Genomic DNA, 22,924 nt, shown 5'->3' on the forward strand with positions numbered 1-22,924 from the left:
ACGCTCAAGGCGGCTGCTCTCGGACGACTGGGTCCCGAGGTGAGTCGTCAGCAAACTCCCCTGTTGACCCCCGTGGATGTGCAGCTTGTCCGAGAAATAGCCCCGCATTGTCTGAGCTGCCGAGATTTGGCCGTTTGCTTCTGCAGCACCACCCAGGCTCTCCTGACTGATACGTTTAGATAATGAAACACCGCATGCCGTATACTCAGGCTGAATTCTGAACAGGAAACGCCCTCCTCTCCATGAGCTGGGAGAGAATCATCTAGTGAATCTTGAGTTTCAGTTTGTGGTCCACAAAAGACAAGGCCCAAGTCAGAGTGAATTCTGTTCAGACAAGAGTGTTGCCTCAAGGCAAACCTCGGGATGGAGGCTGGCTTCAAGGACATCAGAGGACCTAGCGCGTCCCTTCCTGGGGCCACTTTGTGTTTCCATGGTTCCGCCTTCCCGTGGCCTGCACCAGCACAGACGCCTGCCCGCCTCAAGGCTGTGACCACAAGACTCCCTTAGTCCCGTGGATGCCTTCCCACCTGGTATCCGCAATTCCGGTGAGGGTTTTCCCAGGCTGGCCAATCAGCACTGTGGACTGCAGGCTCCCTTGTGGCTTCTGAAGGGCTGGCATCTGAGGAAGCCCCCGGGAAGCCAGAGCTCTGTCAGAGGGAAGGTGGTCATGGTGGAGGGGGGGTGGTTCTCCTCCTTGCACGGTCCTGCGTTAGAGCCACATTACTGCAGCACATCTCACAACTCACTGCTGAGCATTCAGTCTATTTAAGAAATCAAATGAACACCAGTTGGTGGGACTGATGCGTTTCCGTCCGTGCAAAGTACCCCAAACTTTCCCAGGTCAATGTGCTTGTACTTCAAATGAAATGCAGCCAACTATGAATGCGTATTGGGGATGTATCATTTCCTGCTAAACCTTAGGATGCAGCCCAAGGTATTTACAGGAACAAAATAATGCTTCCTTCTGCAAACGCACTCTAACATCATGTTCAATGGACACATAATGAAAAGTGCTTGATTCTTCTTTTCTCGAGTGACAGTGGCGAATACATTGGATTCTGGAGCCAAATTGTCTGGGCTTGAAGCCCAGATCCATGCTTTGCCCTTGACGTGACCTTGAACAAGGCTTTCTCCCTCTCACTGCCTCAGTTTCCTCGTAGTTTAATTAGATCATGCCAGTTGCTGTCGGTCTTAATCGGCTAATGGCCGTAAAGGACCTAGAACAGGGTCTGGTACAATCTTACCAACTGTGGAAATGTTAGCCGTTTGTATTTTTATTCCAAAAGCCATCCTTGTAAAATGGGGAAACATCTTACAACTTGGCATTTTATAAACAGAAAAATACAGTATTTCTTAAGGAGGGACAGGGGAATGGCTATTTACCAAGAACAGACCAGTGTTTATCAAACTTGCTGCATGTGAGACTCTCCCAGAATGATGATGAAAAACAGAATCTCAGCTTCCTCTCAGGCGAACGCCCTGTAGCCAGCTGTGGCCTCAAGTCCCAACGGCTGCGCCCTTCCTGGTGATGGTTCTCTGCCTTTCTTGGACAAACTTCCTGAGAAAGAAAAGAAAGTTTTGACGAGGGAAAGGAGCAAGGGGTCTTCCGGCTTCTCAGGAGAATCTACCAAGAGGCACAGAACCTCCATGCTGGATAGGCTAGTATGTCTGACGTTTAGAAATGTATGCTTGCAAGAAGAGCACTGGACCAAGAGCCAGAGACCCCGAAGTTCCCCTAAACACTCATACATGGATACACACACATATACACACGAACACACACATAGGCACATGCCCACGGACACACCCATAAATGCACACATGGACAAATCCACACATGTAAACATATGTACACACATAAATGCACTTTTGGACACACAAATGCACATACGTGGACACACATATGAACACACACACTCAATACACACACAGAGGAACTTCCTTGGAGCTCCAGTGGTTAAGAATTTGCGCTTCCACTGCAGGGGACACAGGTTCGATCCCTGATCAGGGAAGTTCCACATGCCACGTGATGTGGCCAAAACCCAAAATGCACTCACAGAGACACACGTGCATACAGACATGTGCACACACACACACACACGCCAAGAGCTCCCTGAAGCCCAAGGGTCAGTATCTTATTCATCTCTGTATAGCGAGGGACCAGCACAAAGCCAGCTCTTTTTTAAAAAAATTATTATTTATTTATGGCTGCGTTGGGTCTTCGTTGCTGCACGCGGGCTTTCTCTAGTTGTGGTGAGGGGGCTTCTCATTGCAAGGGCTTCTCTTGTTGTGGATCACGGGCTCTAGATGCACGGGCTTCAGTAGTTGTGGCTTGCAGGCTCAATAGTTGTGGCGCACGGGCTTAGTTGCTCCGCAGCATGTGGGATCTTCCCGGACCAGGGCTCGAACCCGTGTCCCCTGCATTGGCAGGCGGATTCTTAACCACTGCGCCACCAGGGAAGCCCCACAAAGCCAGCTCTTAATGCATGTTCCCACAATTATTCACTCAACAAGTATTTACTGAGCACCAAGTAAACACGAAGCACTGGCGAGACAGCGTGAAGTCGACAGAACCCCTTGCCTCTGGCCGCTCAGTTTCCAACGGAGCCCGGCTGTCTCATCTATAAAACGCCGGCTTGGGGCTAGATTAGAGATGGGAGTGGAGACGCGGTGAGCCGGGTTTGCTCTCACCTGAGGTCTGAGGACCCCGACCTGGAGCACCCGACGCCCAGGGGTCTGCGCCTTTTCCCCCTCCTGGTGGATTTCGCAGTTCCGCCTGGAGGTGCTCCTAGGTACCACCGACTCTCAAGCGCGGCCCACCCGTCCTTGGACTCAGCTCTCCCCAGCCTTCAGCCCCAGAGGGGGGCAAGGGGAGGGAGGCCGGGAGTAGATTCAGTTTGGCCTAGGGAAGGGGGAGACGAGCCACCGAGGTGGCTTTGACCCTACTGTCCCCCCTTCTCCTCATAAAGACGCCCCCGCCTACCCCTGCTCATCCGCGGGGACTACACCGCCTTGACCAGGCGCTCCCCAGGACCCCGCTTCGGTCGGTCAAGTCTGGGGAGGGGGAGTGGAGAGAGACTGCGCGCGTGCTCCGCCCCCACCCCCCCGCCCCCGCCCGGATGCCCTTGGTCGGGGTACCCTGAGCGCGAGGCCCCGCCCCACCCTGCTCGGGCGCCGGGAGCGCGCGCCGGACCTTGCGCCCCGCAGGGGAGGTGAGGGAAGGGGAGGGTGGTCCCGGAGGGGGCGTCCCGGGAGGGTGGGCCTGCGGGGGAGGGTGCGGGCCCCGCTTGCATGCTGATGAGCTGGGCGGCCGCGTCACTCCGCACCGGCGCCGTGGCGGCGGGGCGGGCAGGAGCCGCACGCCAGCCGAGCGCCTGCCGGCCCGCACCTCCGTCGTTTCTCCGGGCCCCGAGGCCCGCCCCGCCGCCCCCGAGACTGGGCCGCGCCCCTCTGCAGAGGATGCCGGGTGCCCCCTGCATCCGCGGCCCCGGGCAGCCCCTGCGCGTGGGGAACCCGGGAGGCGGAGGGGCGTGCTGAGCCGGCGCGGGCGGTACTGAAGGGACAGCTCCCGGGGACAGGCGGCAGAGCGCGCAGCGGGTCCGCAGCCCCCAGCCCGCGGCAAGCCGGGCTGGCTCATGGTCCCCGAAGCAGCGGGCCAGACGGAGGCTCCTGCGGCCGCCGGGCCCACGGGGATGCCCCGCGGGTGAGGCAGCCCCCAGCTTCCAGCCGCGTTCATGGCGGTGGCCAGGAAGATCAAAACTTTGCTGACGGTCAACATCCTGGTGTTCGTGGGCATCATCCTCTTCTCGGTGTACTGCCGCCTGCAGGACCGCTCAGAGGGGCCGGTGCAGATCGTGCGCAGCGCCGACCGCCGGGTGCGCAGCCGGCACGCCACGGTGGGCGCGCTGGCGGAGCGCGAGGCCATCCTGCAACGCCTCGACCACCTGGAGGAGGTGGTCTACACCCAGCTGAACGGTGAGCCGAGCCAGCGCCCCGCTCGGGACAGAGGCGCTGGGCAGGGGGGAAGCGTCCCCGTGCTTGGGACGCGGCACTGCGGACGACCGCTAAAACCTCTGAGGACCCCAGGGGCCCGATGGCCAACTAGGGCTGGGGTCGAACTCCTGTCTCTTGGCAGGGAATTAGGCAGGAGGCCAAAAGCGATGAAGGCTCCTTGTGGCAGAGGGCACTGGCCTGCTTGGCCACTCACGCATTCACTCGCCCAGTGGACCCTTGCGTACCGTCCCCCCTCCCCCCCAGCACACATGAGGGGAATCCGCCTTGTCCCCCGAGGGGATGTGAGAGAACTTCCAGAGGTTGTAGGACCTGCGTTAAGAGCAGGCGGTGCCCAGGACAAGAGCTGTGATGCCCCGGGAGATGTGGCGCATCGGGGCTTAGCCCGGACTCACTCCCCTCCCTCGGGGAGGAAGTGCAGAGAGGTGGGGTGGTGACACTGCCCTTCAGAGGTGTCCTTTAAATGTTGGTGGAGAAAGGTACCCCCGGCCACTGGGCCCGTTCAGCCCCCTGTCCTGGGGATGCTCGGGGCTCCCTCCACAGAGTCGTGGGCCACGTCTGAGGCCGTGAGCCCGTGGCTCGTGGATGGAGAGACTCCAGGGCCTAGCAGGGGCTTGGCAGGTCTTAGTTACCCAGATGGACCCGGGAGTCCTTGGAAGCTTCTCCAGGAAGCCCAGCTCCTGGAGGTGGGCGCCTTGTTTCATCCCAAGCAGGTGTGGGTCACCCTGAGAGTCAGAGTGGGAGTCAAGGAGGGTGAGGGGAGGGGGGGGAGTACTTTTCCACTTGGGGATATGCAGCGGAGCAGAAGAAAGCGACTGCTCCCCCGTCGGTTCACTCGGTGCCGAGGTACGAGGAGGAAGGAGGAAAGTTAGTGCTTACCTCACTCGCGAGCTCCCCTGTCCTGTGCTATTCCGGTTTCTGCATCAGCAGACCCAGCAACACCCCTCAGGCAGCGTCAGTGACAGGCTCCGGCAGGAGCTGTCTGGGAGCCAGCTTGCACAGGCAGGGCCTGTTCTGCGTGGCGCCCGCCCGACGTGAGGGTCATCTCAGGATTTGCTTCTGGAGGCCCAGCTGGCCTCGGAGCAGCGGCTCTGAACCTGAGGCTGGGTGACGCCAGGGACGCAGGAGTTGTCCGCAGCCGTGCCCACCTGCTCGGGGAAGGCAGAGCGTCCTCTGGCTTCCCAAGCACCTTCTCACCACCCCCGAACTCCTGGTTTTTCTCTGGAGGTACTTTTGGTGGGCTCCGTGGCTTTTCTGATCTCTCCTGCTCAGCTGAAGCCACGAGGGCAGAACAGTTTGGTTCAACTGCCATTTGACCATTCCGGCAGTGATTCGTCTCCGGGAAGGCGGCCCCAGTAATAGCACACAGCTTTATTGAAGTGTCCTTGCCAGGGTGTTATGGTCTGTTTTATGGGGAAGCCAGAGGATTCTATAAAAACACTGGCAGCGTGTCGGGTTGTCACATCATGACGGCCAGCTCAGCACCGAGAGCCATCCTCCCCACCCTTCAGGGTGAGAAGGGACCAGGATTCTTGGAGGCAGAAAAAGCCAAGACCTTCGACAGACTTTCCCGACACTGATGGGAGATGATGAAGGGTTTCGGGAAAGTGGAGTGTTATCCCCAGGCCCACCCCAGCCTCTCCCTCTCCTGTCTCCCGGCTTCTCCCTCCTTCCTCTCTCCCTTCCCCTCGCTTCCCTCTTCCCCCTCCTCCCACCCTTTCTCCTTTCTTCTTTTTAAAATCTTTCCTCCCTCTTCCCTTCAGCAAGTCTCTTCCTCGTCATCAATGTCCCTCTCTCCTTCTCCTTTCTTTTTTTCTTTTTTATTTTTTGCAGTACGCGGGCCTCTCACTGTCGTGGCCTCTCCTGTTGCGGAGCACAGGCTCCGGACGCGCAGGCTCAGCGGCCATGGCTCACGGGCCCAGCCGCTCCGCGGCACGTGGGATCTTCCCGGACCGGGGCACGAACCCGCGTCCCCTGCATCGGCAGGCGGACTCTCAACCACTGCGCCACCAGGGAAGCCCTCCTTCTCCTTTCTTTACCCACCCCTTCCTCCAACCGTTCTGTCCCTCTGTCCACTCCCCCCAACCCCACTCTCTTTGATGAATCCGCCTTGCATCCCTCTCTTAGGCCATGTGCCTAGCATAGCATCTTACCCAGGGGTCATTCAGTATTTGTTCCTGGAAATGACAAGAGAGCCCCAATCTAGCCCTCACCCCAGGTCGGTCGCTAAGGATAGGACAGTGCAGGCGTGGGGCTGACCTTGGTCCACAGGAAGCTGTGTGAGAGCAGTGCTCACGCCTTCAAACCGGCACCGACTCCCGTGTTAAGGGTGTTGAAGCACGGCAAAGAGAGTGCTTCCTGGAAGAGGCGAGCCGCTGCCCTTTGCAGCTGCCCTTTGCAGCCGCTGCCCTTTGCTGTCTGTTGTGTTTTAGATCCAAGAAATATGAAATGGATTCCTGGAGTTTCTACTCGACACTAATTCAGCAGAGTTTAGAAAGGAGAGGGAGAAACCCAAACAAAATTGATTTGTTGCTTATCTTTCCTTTGCTTTGACTGCTTTCTAGAAATACCTCTCCCGGCTTGAAGGAGCTGGTGGGAAGGAAAGGCTGTCCCCGGGAGCAGGGCCCAGAGGCAGGGTATTCTCCCCAGCTCTCCCCACACCCTTTCTTTAGCCGGTCCAGTGACCTTTACTCGAGATGTCTTGTCGACCTCAGCAAAGGCTTATTAAGCGGTGTGTGTAGATTCCAATTCACAGGACCCGGGGGAAAATATTCTTTAAGGAAATGCAGTGTAGTCACATCCTGTATGTACACGAGAGTTTGCTTCTAAATTCAGTGCTCAAGGCAAGAAAAAACGTTTATAGACAGAAATCATCCTTCTGAATATCTTAAATTGCACATAAAATACAGCATCCCTGGTTCCGTTGCCTGCAACTGGCACAGCGAGTCTTTCCAAAGTGGAATTGGAGAACCTCTAAGCTCAGTGAGAAGGGAAAGAGAGTCCCATTCAGTTGATCGTATGTTCAAGCCCTTCTGCCTTCTTATGACCCCTTAGGAGCAGAGGCTGAATTCAAGCTGGGGATGGGATGGGAGGGTTTCCATTTGGGTTGGCTGGTTGGTTTTAAAAATTCAGACACGTGTGCGTTAATTCCCTCTAACCAGACCCACCCCAGCCCAAGTGCTTTACAGTCAGAGGTCAAAGCCATTACAGTTAGAAGTCAACGCCATGGGCCCATTGTACAGATGGAAAAGCTGAGGGCCAGTGAGACAGCAGGACTTGCCCCAGGTTGTTTAGAAAGTTAGTGATGGCAGCTGCTAAAAGCGTAATTGCTTCAGAATTATCTACATTTCTGCACTTATTAAAAGTTCAAGTTAAAATAACAGAAGGTCCAATTGCGCTCTACTGGGCAATGGCCTTGGACATCTCAGGTGCAGGTCCCCTCCCGCCAGCCCTGCCAACGTCACTTGCCCTCCACTGGGAAGAGGTACTTGCTGGCCCTGCTGTCTCTCAAACTAGACACATTCACGTAAGACTGGTACTGTTTTACCAGACTTGTGCACAACACCTGTTCTGCTATTCATCTCAGGGCGGGAATTTTGGTCTGTTTTATTCACAACTCTACATGCCCAGGGTCTAGGGAGGCACCCTGCCTATAGTTAGCGCCCCATAAATATCTGTTGGATGAGCGAGTGAGCGGATCTTTCTCTAAACAATTGTTTTTGTTTAGAATAAATTTATTTGAAAAGACACTTGCACATCACCACTGTACCCATAAGCAGGAGGGGACTGCGTGAATGAATGCGATGAAAACAAAATCACGCCCTTTAATTCCAGCGTGACGCAGCTGTCACCAGAGGCGCTGAGCCAGAGGCCTGCCCTCTCCTTGTTAAAAGGGAGATTCTCGCGTATGAGGGATATATTGGCATGAAACCAAGACTTTCTCCTCGAAGAAATCGGGAGATCGAGACAGACTTTAAAAGGCGGTAAGTCGCACGGCGCGAGTCGATGCTGCTTGACACCGCGTTCATGTTCTGCCAACGATCCTGTCCCGCGTGCCGGTCCTGCCAGGGTTCCGACCCCACACTTTGGGAAGCCCCGGGTCTGCATCAGAGCAGCAGAGGGGATGGTACGGGGGTGCGGGCATGGAGGAAGGGGGTGGGAAGAGTGCGGAGCTGGGCTGTCATGTTGCCAAGGGGCGTGTGTCCCCGAGGCTGCCTCCGCTGTGGCGGGGCCCAGGTTTCAGATCGGGAAGCTGAAATCCTACCAAGAGTCTGAGCGCCGTGAGTTTTAATAATCGAAGTCTGTAGGAGCTGGGGCCGGGGGGGCCCCCGGGGGAAGGTGAGAAGCAGAAGGGTGGAGAGAGTGCGTCCCCTTGGACTCTCGGGCCACAGAGGGAGCAAGTGTCTCCTCGTGCAGCCGTCTTCCCCGTGCCTGCTTCGGCGGTAGGCAGATGCCACAGTTGAGAAGCCGAATCTGGGGAGGCGTCCGAGGTTTCCCCACCTGCGACGGGGATTCAGACGTCACACGAGAGCACAAGCCACATGAGGGCAGCAGGTGCCTCAGACTGTGGCACCAGGAGGAGGAGGCGCCTCGTCGCACCGTTTACGCGACCAAAGCATGAATGACACCCTTGGGTGGAGCCTGCAGGAGAGCGTGGTGGAGAAGGGGCTGGGTGGGAGTCTGAGAAGCGCATGGAAGGTTCTTGAGGCCAGGGGGGGCCGGCCGCCTCACTGGACCACCCCTTGCCCCCGTGGCACTCCTGTGCCGGCCTGCCCACCCCTGAGAGCCGGCTTCTCAGGAGGGGTTTCCGAGCCCTTCTGTGCGTGAGTAGCTCCGTTCTGAAGACCACACTCCACCTGTAGGGCACGCGCATTTCATCACAAAGCTTCCCCTGTTCATCGTGAGTTTTAATTCCAGGAGGAGCTCCCCGCTGGCTCCGGGGCCTTTCCAGCTTGAGTTCATCCACCTCCATCCTCCCTGAACCTGCTTTACGAACTAAAATGTCCTGCCTCGCCCATCCCAGCAGTCAGAGCCACCGCGGCTGAAGGAACAGCTGCCGTCTGTTCGGGGTTTAATCACGGGTCCTGGCAGGTCTTGCTTCAAAGTGGCAGCATTTAACTGGCTGGCCCTTCCCCCCGCTCCGGGCCATTAATGGAGTGGCCTTATTCCCCTGCATCCGTCTCACATCTCCCCCACTGTTGCTGATTTACTACAGAAAGTGAGAAAATACTCGGTGCGCCCAACTGGAGCCCAGGCCTCCCACAGCCGCGGCCGGCGGGGTGTTTGACGAGAATCACCTCTTCCCTTCTCCTCCGCCGGAGCTGCCTGCAATTACATTTCACTCACCCTGAGAAGATTAAGAGCGCGTCGGTTTTGCTTTTTTTCCTCTTCTTTGCCTGTGATCCTCTGCCTGCTGGTCTGGCTCTGACCCCAACTGACCACTGGTGAGTCAGGACGACCGAGGCCACTTCCGGTCACAGAGGTTAGCGCTGTGCAGACCTGGGCCTCGGCATTTTCAGGGGACGAGAGGCAGGGGTGCTTCACCCTGAGATAAACACCCCGCACGTAGTTCCCTTGGGAGGAGCGGACCTCACCCGGGCTGGCTCTATCCGCAGACTTCTGTCTGCAGATCCAGCCGGCAGCGCTTCTAGGAATAATTCATGCAGGCGGGGATCCCCGCCTCGGGAGTGTGCCGGGGCTAAGTGATTGCATTTACGGTTCAGCTCAGCAATCTGCACATTTCAAAGTTTCGGCACCGTATTCTGAAAGGACAGCTTATCCTTCGTTGGCTGGAAACTCGACAAAGAAAAGTCTTTATCCATTTCCATGTCCGATGTCCCACTGAGGACATTCCCAGATGGGATCCAGGTCTTGGAACAGTTTGGTCAGCTTCTCTGTTCTGCTCTCAAAAAGCACAGGTACCCTTGAAGGGAGGCTGGCCAGGTGTCAAAGGAGGGAGGGGCAAGGCCGATTCACGGCGAGAGGGGTCCTGGGAAACTCCCCTGCAGGCGGAAGCTCTCCCTCTCTGGAATGATGGAAAAGCTCTTTCATCCGTGTGTTGTTCACTCCTCACGTGTCCCTGATGCCGAGTCAGGAGTGACTGAGCCACGGGTTCCTGCCTCTCGGGGCTGACGTCCCAGGGGGGAGAGTAGTGCTGGGATTTGGACCCCGGCACACTGGCGCCAGGGTCCCTGCCCTGGACCGCCTCCCTGGAGATGGACTGGGAAAGACATCAGCCCGGTCAGCTCGGTGGTGAGGGCTTATGCCTCCGGCTAGAGCGAAAAGGACTGCTTGTACTTTTAACAGGATGTAGTCCAGTCAAAGCCAGCTCTGGGCGCTGCCTGCATCTGAGACCCAGCAAGCCTCGATTCCATTTCAGAGAAAGAAAGTAACAGAAAGTGCCTGGGTTATGCAAGGGGCTATTTTCACACCATGTGAGCGGACTGTGGAAAATGTGTTAATATTCTATGTGCGTGAGCTCTTAGCAGTGGACGCAGGGAAGGAGGAAATCTTATCTTCCTCGGTGGGGCAGAGCTTTGCAGCTGAAATGTGGCCGCAGAGCCAGACCACCCGGGTAAGCAGCCCTGCTCCCTGCAGCCTCGGGCAGCTTCCTTCACGGCCTCGCTCTCAGTTTCTTCACCTGTAAAATGGGATGAAATACTGATTATCTCCCGGTGTCACCGTGAGAAGTAAGTGAGGGAAGCACGTGAGCTCTTGGGCGATGCCTGGCGCGTGGGTCTCGCTCAGCTGACTTGGCTGAGCTCCAGCTCTCTTTTCCGCTTGTCCACAGTCCCCTGACCTTCCCCCCACCGACTCCGCCAGCCCTGTGGGTCCCTTTCTGACGCAGCCCCACCCCTGCAGAAAAACGCATGGCCCCCAGGCATCCACGGGAAGTTGGGGAGTGGGGATCAGGGAGGTGGTTTCATCCAGTTCACACTTTATTCACAGAACCAGCGCTGGCTGCTTGCAGAGCACAGGACGGGGTGCCCACAGCTCAGGGCCTGGGTGCCTTCCTCTGAGAGTTTACAGCCAGGTGGCGGGGAGGCAACTGCCTGGCATTCTCTGTTCTCTAAGGCAGTGAGTGTGAGTGACAAGAAAGCACGGTGTTGATGGGCTGTGTTGAAGGTCAGGAGGGCTTCCTGGAAGGAGAGGAGTTTGGAGCTGCACACTGGAGTTGGATAGATGACCCAAACCCCAACTGGGAGACCGTGGCAGGTCAGTTCCCCTCGCTGAGCCACGGTTTTCCCATCTGTGAAATGGGGAGGGTGATCATCCTTCCATGAAAGGATTTTTTTTTTTTTTTTTTTTTTTTTTTGCGGTACGCGGGCCTCTCACTGTTGCGGCCTCTCCCGTTGCGGAGCACAGGCTCCGGACGCGCAGGCTCAGCGGCCATGGCTCACGGGCCCAGCCGCTCCGCGGCATGTGGGATCCTCCCGGACCGGGGCACGAACCCGCGTCCCCTGCATCGGCAGGCAGACTCTCAACCACTGCGCCACCAGGGAAGCCCCATGAAAGGATCTTGAGGCGATTAGACAAGATGATGCGTGTGAAAGTGCCTGACACATAACAGGTCCTCAGAAACGTGAGCAAAGACAGTGGAAGGAAAAGAATTGAAATGAGGCGGAATTGGGACAGATGGCTAGCATGGCGCCCGACATAAGAGTTTCTCAATAAATGTCCACTGGACGGGTGGATGGATTTATGGTTGGGGGGAGGCAGGGAGGGAGGGAGGATGTTTGAGTGGACAGGGGGATGGGTGGGGAGGTGGATGGATTATGGATGAATGAATATGGGAGGAGACCCCATAGAGGGTGCAAAGCCAAGCAGTGAGGAAGGGGGACGGGCATCTGGCATGGCTGGAGGAGGACAGAGGGCCAGGAAGGCGGGGGCCCTGCGCGCCCTTGTGGAGATGAACAGCTGGCCTGGCGCAGGTGTGAGGAAGACAGCCTCGTATCCGGCGTGGCCCTGGTGTAAGGGCGGCCCCGCCCTGTGGCACAGTCAAAGGGCGCTGGGCACTGCCTGGGGCTGCAGGAAGCCCTTGCTGCCCCCGCGAACAGGGCTGTGAGGCACGTGCTCCCTCCGGGGCTGCAGATGTCAGAGCAGACTCCTGGCAGCTGGGAGCGAGTGTGCCCAGAGAGCTACCCAGAGAAAATTCATGTGGCTCTGAGACCCGCGGAAGTCAACTGCTAAGCTCTAGGCCTTCACCTCCTCGCCTCCAAGGTCCCTCCACTGCTGGAAGGGCTAGCATCTCTGTTACTGACCTGGTGGCCTGTGGGGTCAGAAGGACCCAAGAAGCAGGGACCTGCTGGTCCTCAGTCAGCGCCACTTAGGGCAGGTGTCTTCACGCTGCACCCCACCTCCCTCCGGAAAGGCAGCTCTTCCGGGCCCAGGACTCTGCCCCCGACCTGGGGCCCTGCGGCTGGAGCGGCCTCTGGGGATTAGAGGGAATCCCTCGGGCCGGTGGGTACCACAGGTCCCCAGCCCTCTTCCTGGTCTCACTTCATCCCAGCGCTAGCGAGGAGCCAGGAGGCCACAGAGCTGTGTTCAGTGAACTTGGAGCCGTCGAGGGCGATTCTGAGGGTGGGTCGGGGACAGCCACTGCCGGTCTGATCTGTCCTGACTCGGCAGCCAGCCCGGCTCACAGCGGTTCTGCAGATTGGAGCCTGCAGGCCATCCCCCAGCAGGAGCTGGTCTGCCTACCGCAGCCTCGCCCAGCCCTCCGTTCCCGCCTCCGCCCGCGCCACGTAACCGTGGTCGCCGTACCTGCCCACGCCTGGCTGCGCCTGCGCCGCTCTGCCCGCGGGTCTTCTCAAAGGCACTTGACGGTGGGCCCATGACTCTCCTGTCTCGGTGGGAGTGGCTGGGATGCTAAACGTGGGGGAGAGAAACCCAAAGGGCGGGGAAATGCGAACAGCCCCTGTGTCAGGAGCCGTTCGACCGTGTGTCGCCAGGAGGACAAACGACCCGAGCGCCCGTCGTGCTGAGTGTCACGCGCGCCACCTCGTCCAGCCCCACAGCAGCCCTGGGATGGGGGCTCTGCCCCCGTCACCCCGAGGGAGGCACGCGAAGGCTGAGCGTCTCGCCTGAAGTTAGGACGTGGGCGAAGGTGGGGTCTGAATCTTGGTGGCTTCGCTCAGCCTCCAACTCAAACACATTCCAGCTTGATTTGGGGGGGAGGGGGAGTTAGACCAGGAGCAAAACGAGGCGTCGGACTCGGCCCCGGCCCGGCTCTGGGTCCTGGAGAGCCGGCGCCACAGCTGTCCAGGGGCTCGGGTCTGAGGGGACGCGAGTGGCTGATGTACATTTAGGGAAGCCCTTGAGCTGAGACTTCCTAGTTGACGCCAGCGCGGATTAAGGCTTTGGGGGTGTTGGGAAGGACTGAGTGTATTTTGCGTGAGAGAAGGATATGAATTTGGGGGCCAGTGGTGGAATGCAATGGACTCAATGTCTGTGTCCCCCAGATTCCTACGTTGGAGCCCTAATCCCAGTGGGCTGGTGTCAGGAGGTGGGGCCTCTGGGATGTGGTTGGGGGAGATGAGGTCATAAGCATGGCCCCCATGATGGGATTAGTGGCCTCGTAAGAAGAGGAGGTCGGGGATCTCATTCTCTCTGCGTGCACACGCCGAGGAAGGGACCCCTGAGGACGTAGCAGGGGGGCCGCCATCCGCAGGGCAGGGAGAGGGTTCTCATCAGGAACCAAATCGCTGTCTTGATCTGGACTTCCAGCCTCCAGAACCGTGAGAAACAGATGTCTGCTGTTAGGCCCCCTGTCCGTGGTGCTGGTTACGAAGCCCAAGCTGACTGAGCCGGGGGTCCCACGCCGTGGGGCGCTCTGCATCCTCAGGGTCAGCATGAGCTCTTACGCTCGTCCGTCATTCTTTGTCTGGAAGGACACTCTCTGCAGACGGAGCGTGGGGGCAACACCCCTGGCTCCAGTTCCGTTTCCTTCGGTGGGCGCCCTGCAGCGGCCCCTTCGTTCATGCATATGTGCCTTCATTCATTCATTCATTCGCACCTACTATGCACGAGGTCCTGGGGCTCTGGCCTGAGTAAGGCGGGCAGCCCCTGCCCCAGGATGTCAGCAGCTAGGCCCAGGGTGGGGCCGGGCCCTCTGTACCTGTCCAGTGGGGCTAGGGGCACAGAGCCAGCCTCACTCTCTGGGCTGCCCGGACTCTCGGCTCCCTGGGGACCTGAGTGTGGGCTCTGAGGTCTCCTCCTGCCTGTGACCCCCAGAGCGGGGCTGGCCTACGGGACAAGCATTTCCCGGGAGATTCTGCCGTCGGGACCGGAGCCCGATGCGGTGGGCGTGGGGAAGGTCGGGCCCCAGCCACCCTGACATCCTTGGGCAGCTTCGCTCAGAGCCAGGTCACCACTGAAGGGACAGGATGCCCAAATGTCCCCCGTACCCTCTCCCCAGCAGTGATCAGGCCCAAATTTGGGGCAGGTTGGCCCAAGAGCTGGCCGAGGGACATTCCACGGCCCATGTGCTTTACAAAGTGAAGGAGCTAGGAAAGGCATTTCGCCAGATGTTTCCAGTCATCGCTTATCTCCCAGGCTTTGGCCCCATAAATATTCATATTAGTTGAACAGGAGTATTATGTATGAAGATTCATCAAATACCAGATTAGTCTCAGTGAGAATATATTTTACAGGTATTGCCACGTCCTGCGAAATATTCATGGCTTCATAGTTTCAGAAGGGCAGTCCGCCTTCCCACTATTGACAATATGTTATTGCTTTGGGTCCCCAGGGAATCTTAAAAGACCTGTCTGTAATGAAATTAGCCGTTGTGTTTGGAGAGAGTGGCTAAACTGAAGCTGGGAGGGACGTTATCTTCGAAGGCGAACCAGGGGCTCTCGCTTTAATCTCCTCTTTGTAATCATCAAAATTAATAATCAGGCACGTTAAATCACCCCAAGTTCTCATAGGGGAAGGAAAGAGGGAAGCCGGGGCCACCGTTGCCACCCCTCATCCCCCCAACCCCAAGGTCACGGGCACTGGAAGGACACCACCTAGAGCCCGGCAGGTGACGGGCAGGTGACGGGCAGGTGACGGGGGATTTCTCCACTGCGCACTGTGGAGTCCCGCTTGCTGGGTGATGTTAGGAGAGGGGACTGAGGGCCTCTTTGATCCGAGGGCAGCGTGAGGACCCACAACCCGGCAGTGCCCGTCTGAAGCCTGTCTCTGTTCTCTCGAGTGTCCTGGTGTGTTTGCTGCGTGCTGGTCATCGTCAGGAAACACGGAGTTGTGGCCTCATTGGAGGCCTGGACGGGCAGGATCTTTGTCTGCACCATTCCCCAGGCCTCCCAGAGGCTGTATGCCCCACACGGGGGTCCGTCTGGCCCTCTGACTTCCTTCCCCCTGTGCCCCCAAGTCCACAGAGTTCAGAACATCCTCCAGGGAAAAAGCAAGTCCTGGATTCATCTCCCAGATCTCCACTGTTCTTCACGCTCATCCCAGTAATTTCTTCCCGTCTTGTCAGATACTTAGTGCTTTTTCACAATTGATTTTGTTACTTTGTTTTAAATCTTAGTGGTTTTAGGGCGGCGGGTCAGTCCGACTGGCCTGTCCTGTCCCTATGGGGACTCTGCTGACGGAGTCCCCTTCTCTAGGCCGCCAGCGGCCGTGTGTCCCCAGGGGTGTCCCAACACCGAGGCCGTACCTCACGGGCCTGTCCAACCCGGTTGCCAAAGGTGTCTTCATTCTGCTTCTTCCTCTCAGATTATCTTGTGACCGGCAGCCTCTCCATTTGGGCTGTTTCCTCTCTCAGAATATTGGCTTAAGTCGCTATGACAGATGGAAATCAGTGATTCAAAGAGAAGCTGGAAGCCTGAAAGCCACGCTTCCTTCCAAGTTGAAAAATTGCAGTCGCCCACGTAGCCCAGGTTTCTGTGCTGGAAGGAGTGGGTTGGCCAAGTGTGAAATGACTCTTCTGGGGAGAGGATGTTCCGGGGGGTGGTCCTCGGGAGCTGGCGGCTCCATCCACGTCCCGGGAAGGCTCTCGGCTCAGGGTGGGCAGCCAAGTCCTCCTTGGGTGGGAGGCCACTGGCTGGGGGAGGCGGCTTGGCCTTTCTTGTTGCAGTGTCCTCTTATTCCAAACTTGAGCCCCCTTGCCTCTCTGGGTGAAGAATTCAGAGTCCTGACAAAACCCCAACTGACATGACCTAACTGCACTGTGCTTTGTTTTTCTTGCGAACATGAAATCCCGAGGCTGGTAGTTGTCCTCAAGAGCCCAACCCCATTTGAATCGCAGCTCCCCACTTCCTCTCGTGTGGCATTCCACCTCATGGTCACACGACGGCTGCTCCAGCCCCAGACATTGAGTCCTAGTTCCAGGTAGGAGAAAGGGGGAAGGGCTGTAGATAAAAGGCAAAAACCAAAAACAGACCCCACATATACCATCTGAGTCTCTGCCCCTTTTAGACATGTTTCCCAGAAATTCCACCCAGCGAATGCCATTTAAATTTTATTGACCAGGTTCTGGTCACATGCCACTCCTAGCTGCGAGGTCAGCCCAGGGAGGCGAGCCTTTTAGCTGAAGGCATTTCTCTCCAAAACAAATTGAGGTTCTACTAATAAAAAGGTTGGAGAGAATAGATGCTGGCCAAGCAACCACAGGGTGTGCAGCTGGCCCTTTTCCCCCTCCTACCCACCCCTCCCTCTCCCCCTCCCCCTCTTCCTTCCCTCTCCTATGAGCTTCCTGGGGCCGCTGTAACAAATGACCACAAACAGCGTAGCTTTAAACAACAGGAATTTCTTCTTTCACAGTCCTGGAGGCCGGAAGTGTGAAATCAAAGTGTTGGCAGGCTGATCCCTCCTGGAGGCTCTGAGGACGTCTGTTCCAGGCCTCTCCCCAGCTTCTCGTGCCCCGGGCAATCCTCGGCAGTCCTTGGCTTGTAGACGCCTAATTCCAACCTCTCTCTCCCTCACCATGTGGCGTCTCCTTCTGTAAGTGTCTCTCTAAATCGTAAGGACGCAGGTCGTTGCATTTAAGACCCACCCTCATCCAGAAGATTTCATCCAAAGTCCTTACCTTAGTTACATCTGCAAAGACCCTTTTCCCAAATGAGGCTACTTTCACAGGTTTCTGCTGGACAGCGCCTCAGGGGCCACCATTCAACCCAGCACCCCTCTCCAACCATCTAAACCAGGGGCACAACCTCTCGACCTCCAGGGCACCGTGCAAAACCTGCAGGGACGGCGAGAGAGCAGAGGCCTGCCTGGGGCGGGGGTGGAGCCCATCGCTGCCCTGTGGAGAAGCAGGCCCCTGCGGCCAGCACGCCAGATCCTTCCAAAGAGCTGGAGTCAGGCTTCCACGTGAAACCCGCATGGGCTGATTTCCAAGAGCACCACGTGGGGAAAACACCAGGACCCACAGCAGCACCTCTGGGGCTTCTTCCCTGCTCTAGCCCCGCTGGTTCCTCCTGTTGGCTGGTCCTCTGCAGGGTCCGGACCGTCCGCATTAGCTGAGGGTCAGCGCCCGAGGGTCCCGAGGCGTGTCCAGCTGCCGGGCACCTCAGAACCCAGGCACCTTCGCTCTAGCCGGCTGCCCTGAGGTTCTGAGGTGCCCAGCAGCTGGAGAATCCCCGGGCCAGGGCTCATCTCCAGAGCACCTGGACTCCTGGGCCAGTGTACCCGGGCGCCTGGACTCCACCAGCTCATGTGGCCCCTCAGAAGACGCCTTCCGCCTCTCCACCCCCCAAACCTTTGGGTCTGACAGTCTGTGCTCCCGCCATCCCTGGGGCGCCACGGCTCACGTGTGCTGACGGCAGATGAAAGGGCTTCGACTGCCCAGCCCAGGGCTACTGGCAAGGGCTGGTGAGAGCAGACCATCCCAAGACCCCAGCTCTGGGGGCCTCCCCACCTTGGCGGGCAGGTCTCCAGGAAGCGCTCTGCCTGGTTCCCTGCCACATCCTGGGGACATCAGGGCCCCAGGGCAGAGGAGCGAGAGAGGAACCGCCCAGGACGTTAGCTTCCCCTGCTGTTGCAGCAGGTCTGTCTGTCGAGTTCATTTCCTGGAGTTGCGGTGACAGCCCACGTGTTGGGGACTTAACACCACGCAGATCTGTTCTGTCACAGTTCCGGAGGTCAGGAGCCCAAAATGGGTTTCCCTGGGCTACGGTCGGGGTGTGGGCAGAGCCACGCTCTCCGAAGCCTCCGGGGGAGGATCCTTCCCGCCTTCGCTGCCCGCTAAGCCTCCACGTCACAGGGCTTCCTCTCTGTCTCTGTCAAACCTCCCCCAACCCTCTCCATTCAGGGACACTTGCGATGGCGTTTAGGGCCCTCCTGGGTCACCCACCTCTGCCCATCTCAGGGGTCTTAACTTAATCCCACCTGCAAAGTCCTGTTTACCATTTAAGGCAACGTGTCCACAGGTTCTGGGGATTAGAACCTGGTATCTTTGGGAGCTATTACTTAGCCCACCACACTGGTCCTGGCTAACTAACAGATAGAGACCCTATTTGTTACTTAACTTATGAGATTTTTTCCCAAAATATGAATGAGTTGCTGATATGTAGAGAGATGAATCTGTACTGCTGCTTTCTCTCGAAAGTCTAGAAGAGCTGGTGGCTTTGGACCTGTTAGATCCGGAGCAGTGGTCCCCGCAGGTCGGACGTGTGCACCCACTCACCGCAGTCCCCACCCCTCCCTATTGCCCTATGACATATGCCGAACGACAGTCCCTATTTATCATGAAATGCCTTTGTCACTTTTCTCGGGGCACAACAAGAGAAAGCGTCTGGGAAACGGGCTCCAAACTCCTCCCCTCGGCTCCTGAGTCATCTCCTCAGTTGCACCTTCCTGCTGTCCTGCCTTCCAACCCAGAGTCAGTCCCCTTCCCCCCGCGTGAATAGGGTCTCCCACCCGCGCTCGGATAGAGACATCTCGCCACTGCGTCTTCCAAATTATCTCTTGTAATTAGAAAAGTGTGCTCCCTCAGGTCGTGGGAAAGGAACTTCAAATGATTATTCCATAAAAGTAGAACTGCTGTGGGCGACCGGCGGTCTTTCACATTAGTGCACGATCCCTGCCAGTTACCGCAGAGATGATGAATTTGAGACGGTTCACCAGGCCCTCAAACGGAAGATCTGGAAAGGGAGCCTTGCTTTCCACCCGACCTTGACGAGTTGCTTCCTACAGCTCGGGACCCACCTCTGGCCCCTCCGCCTGGGCTCCCAGCTATCTGGGCCCCTGGGAGAGCCACCCACCCACCAGGCCTCTGTGCTGGGGCCTCAGGCCCTGTTCTGCCTTGGCCAGCTCAGCTCCTGTTTACCTGGGCTGGGCTGGACTGCACCTGAGTGGGCCACCCATCCGGGCTGGGATGGAGAACACCTGAACGGGCAGCCTCCCTCTGTGGAGACCAGGATGGCCCTCAAAGCCCTTATTCTTGGTGCTCAAGATACCAGAGGAGGGGGCTGTTCTCCTGGTTATTAATCTTCCTGGGGCACATGCCCACCGTTGGCCAGTGTCCGGGGGATGAAGTGTCTCATTGGAACCCTGTGGCGGAGAAGGCAGGCCACATGGGTGACAGCCATGGAGACGGCCGGTTCCTGAAAGAACTAGAGAGGGTCTGCTGAGGTCGGGGGGAGAGAGAGGGAGGGAAGGCACTGGGTCACCCGTGCCTACAGGTCACCTTGCCCGCAGGGAGCCCTCACCCCCTCCCACCTGGACGCCACCGCCAGACCGTCAGACTCAGCACAGGCCCCTCTGAGCCCCCTCCACCCGATGGTTAGTGTTCCTGGCCCTTCTGTGGGCCCCTTTCCTGCAGGTTCAGAAAGCTCCCCGGAGGCTCCAGGAGGCCGTGTCTGAACCCCCAACCCCAGCCTGGGGGGGCAGCTGCCCTGTGTCTTCCCGTGAGCGTGGCTGACCTCAGCACACTGGCCCACGACTGCGTTTGTGTGACTGTCTCCTGCCCGAGGGCAGGCATTGCGCGTGTTCCCCCGGGAACCTACGCACAGCACCTGGCACGGGTCCTGGCATTTGAGATGCTTCATGCGTTTTTGGCGAATGGTTGAAGGGATAAACGCTACGGCCACAAGATGCGATTTTACGTTCGCAGTCGTGAAAAGTGATGCTTACGCAGAATTTCTGCGACATGAGAAAATGCTTAGGACGTAGTGACGAGAGCAGAATGCAGGCGTGTATATACGTCATGTGTATTTATTAAACTCAGTTGGAACTATTATATACAATCTTATAAAAACAATCTAGAGCGCTGAAATACTGATACTGGTTTTCCCTGTGGAGTGAGACCCTGGGTAGCCCTGTGGCGTGTGCGTGTGTGTGTGTGTGTGTGTGTGTGTGTGTGTGTGGCTTCAGAACTTTCTGCAATGAGTATTTATGATCTTTTCAATCAGGAGAAACGCACTTTCTAATTAGAGAAGTAAGAACGTATATTGCTGGCAACAACATAAAACAAATCTAAACTTTCTGGAAAGTAATTTGGCGCCAAGATCCACGAAAATATTTTATCCTTGACCCAGCGGCTCAATATCTGAATAAGGAAACAGACCTAAATGCATAAAATAAATAAACAAGTCAATGTACAGGACACAGGAACTGTTAAGTAAATGTTTAATATCTTGGTGCTTTAAAAGGTGATCATTAATTATAATTATTATCGAGTCACATATAACAGCATAGGAGACACTGACAATAACTTTAAGTGGCAGCAAAAGAAGGAGGCAGACTTGCCCCTTGGTGCCCCCCCGGCCCCTCCCCAAGGGCAATGCAGGAGCGGGGAGCCAGCGGGCACCAGGGAAGCCTGGGCCGTCCGATTCCCACTGAGCTGGAGAAGCTCCCTGAATGCCAGTGGGCAGCTCATCTTTGGGAGAGACGTGAGGCCCCTGTGGGTGTGCAGAGGGGCTCCATAGATCTCCCGAGCAGGGCTTGTGTTCAGTCTGGATGCTGTGACGGGGCTGCACCTGTTATCCACTGTCACCTGGTCGGTCCCCGTGCCATGCTGACTGTGGGTGTTCCCGGCACCATCCCTGCCTCTAACCTTGACTGGCATTCCCCCCCTACCCACAGAGGGAGCCCCTTACCTGGCTGGAGGGGAAGTGTGCGACCAGGAGCCCCGTGGACCAGCAGGTGCTGGGAGAGCCTCCCGTGGCTCACCTGTAGTGTGGGCCTGAAGCTCACCCTCGCGCCCCCACCTGCCTGGGCAAAATGAAAGCCAGGTGTATTTCACTAAAATGCTACCAGGAGGGTGCATCCTTCCTGCCCAGGGTGTAGTGCAGGACCTTCCTTTCATGAGATGGTAGTCATAGTGACAAGTAATTGTAATTAAAATGTCCTTGATGTCAAAGTGAAAAGCTGGTGGCCTTTCTGAGTCCCTCTAAGAAGCTTCTTTGAGATGCTTTGAAGTTTACAGAGGCTGGGCTCACCACCTGCTGGCTCTGGGGCCACGGCGAGCCTCGGTGGTCTCCTCCGTGAAGTGGGGGGATGAAGGCGCCTGGCACAGAAGGGTCCGTGGGGAGTAACGGAAGCAGGTGTGGGCAGCGCCTGGCACGGGCGGGCCAGTGCGGCAAACGTCAGCTCTGACCTCCAGTCCCAGAACTGCGTTGAGGATGCTGGCTTTGGTTTCTTTTGTCAGAAAAGCTGTCCGACAGAGGTTTCCGAGCTAATGAATGCAAATTTCCCATTGTTCTCAAAATCACGGCTATTCAAGGACGAAATGACAAGTTTGCGGCACCCTCCACTGGAGGAGGAGGTGGAGGGTTTCAAACAGGAAAAACAACCCCTCTGCTCCTGTTAAGGAAGCCGGTGCCTCTGGAATCTGCACCCACATCCGCGCAGGTCAGCCTGACAACGGCCTGAGCGTCCGTCGGATGTGAGGGACGCTGCACCTGGGCACGTGCCGTTCTCAGGATCCACCGGCTGCAGGTCACGTCCCAGCGGGCGGCGTGAGTGGTGGGTCTGTGTGTTCGTTTCCACAAGCGGATGGCTGAAACAAGAGTCATCCGTTCCCTCACGGTTCTGGAGGCAGAAATCTGCAGCCAACGTGTGCGCAGGGCCACGCTCCCTCTGGAGGCTCCACGGGAGAGTCCTTCCTGCCTCTTTCAGCTCCTGGTGGCCCCAGGTGTCCTGCGCTCGCGGCCACATCACTCCCAACACCGCCTCTATGGTCTCATGGCCATCTTCTCTGTGTGTGTCTGTGTCCAAAATTCCTTCTTCTTTTAAGGGGCTCAAGTCATTGGGTTAGAACCCACCCCAAGTCAGGATGCCCTCATTGTAAATGACTACATCTGCAAAGGCCTATATCCAAATAAGTTTGCACCCACGGGTCCCAAGCGTCAGGACTTGGGTGTATCTCTGGGGGCCACAGTTCAACCCAGAACCGTCTGGAGAATCTGGTTTCTTGCTCTTTCAGGGGCCCTCGCACCGAGGCTGGCTAATTGGAGCAGGAGCCCCAAGAGGCAGGGCAGGAACGAGGGCACTTTGCTGCCTCCCCACACCCCCACCCCCAGCCCTCCGGTCCCAGCCCCGCCCCTGCCCCACCCCGGCCCCGGCCCCGCCCCACCCCCGGCCCCACCTCTGGCGCCCCCCCTGGCCCCAGCCCCGCCCCTCCGGCCCACCCCAGCCCCACCCCCGCCCCAGGCCCCATCCCGGCCCCCACCCCCGGCCCCACCCCCTGCGGGCTGCTTGGTGATGCCGGGAGCTGAGAGATGTGAGGACAAAAGCCCAGTTGCAGACGTGGCTCCAGCAGGCCTCGGCAGGCCCTACCTGGCCATCGGTTCAGTGGGCCTCAGACCCCGCAGTAACGGCCGAGCCATCTTTAATCTTGACAATTTTCTTCTCTCTCCGTTTGCCCTCGTTTCCCGGGGGTACCAATCAATCCCGCCTCTTAGAAGGAATTCTTCGGGAGAAGAGATGTGAGTCAACGCTGGGACACGAGAAAAATGTGGGATGA

General features: G+C 57.6%; 1 protein-coding gene across 1 annotated transcript in view; it reads left to right on the plus strand.

Annotated features, from left to right (window-relative positions):
- The first annotated feature begins 3,285 nt into the window (after positions 1-3,285).
- Positions 3,286-22,924, plus strand: part of GALNT9 (polypeptide N-acetylgalactosaminyltransferase 9) — a 92,061-nt gene continuing 72,422 nt past the window's right edge. The window contains exon 1 of the mRNA XM_060029328.2: positions 3,286-3,975. Coding sequence (XP_059885311.1) covers positions 3,735-3,975 — 241 coding nt within the window. The 5' untranslated portion in view covers positions 3,286-3,734. The remainder of the gene's footprint in view (positions 3,976-22,924) is intronic.

This window comes from Delphinus delphis, chromosome 13, assembly GCF_949987515.2.
Source record: "Delphinus delphis chromosome 13, mDelDel1.2, whole genome shotgun sequence".
In the NCBI taxonomy this organism is placed as follows: domain Eukaryota; kingdom Metazoa; phylum Chordata; class Mammalia; order Artiodactyla; family Delphinidae; genus Delphinus; species Delphinus delphis.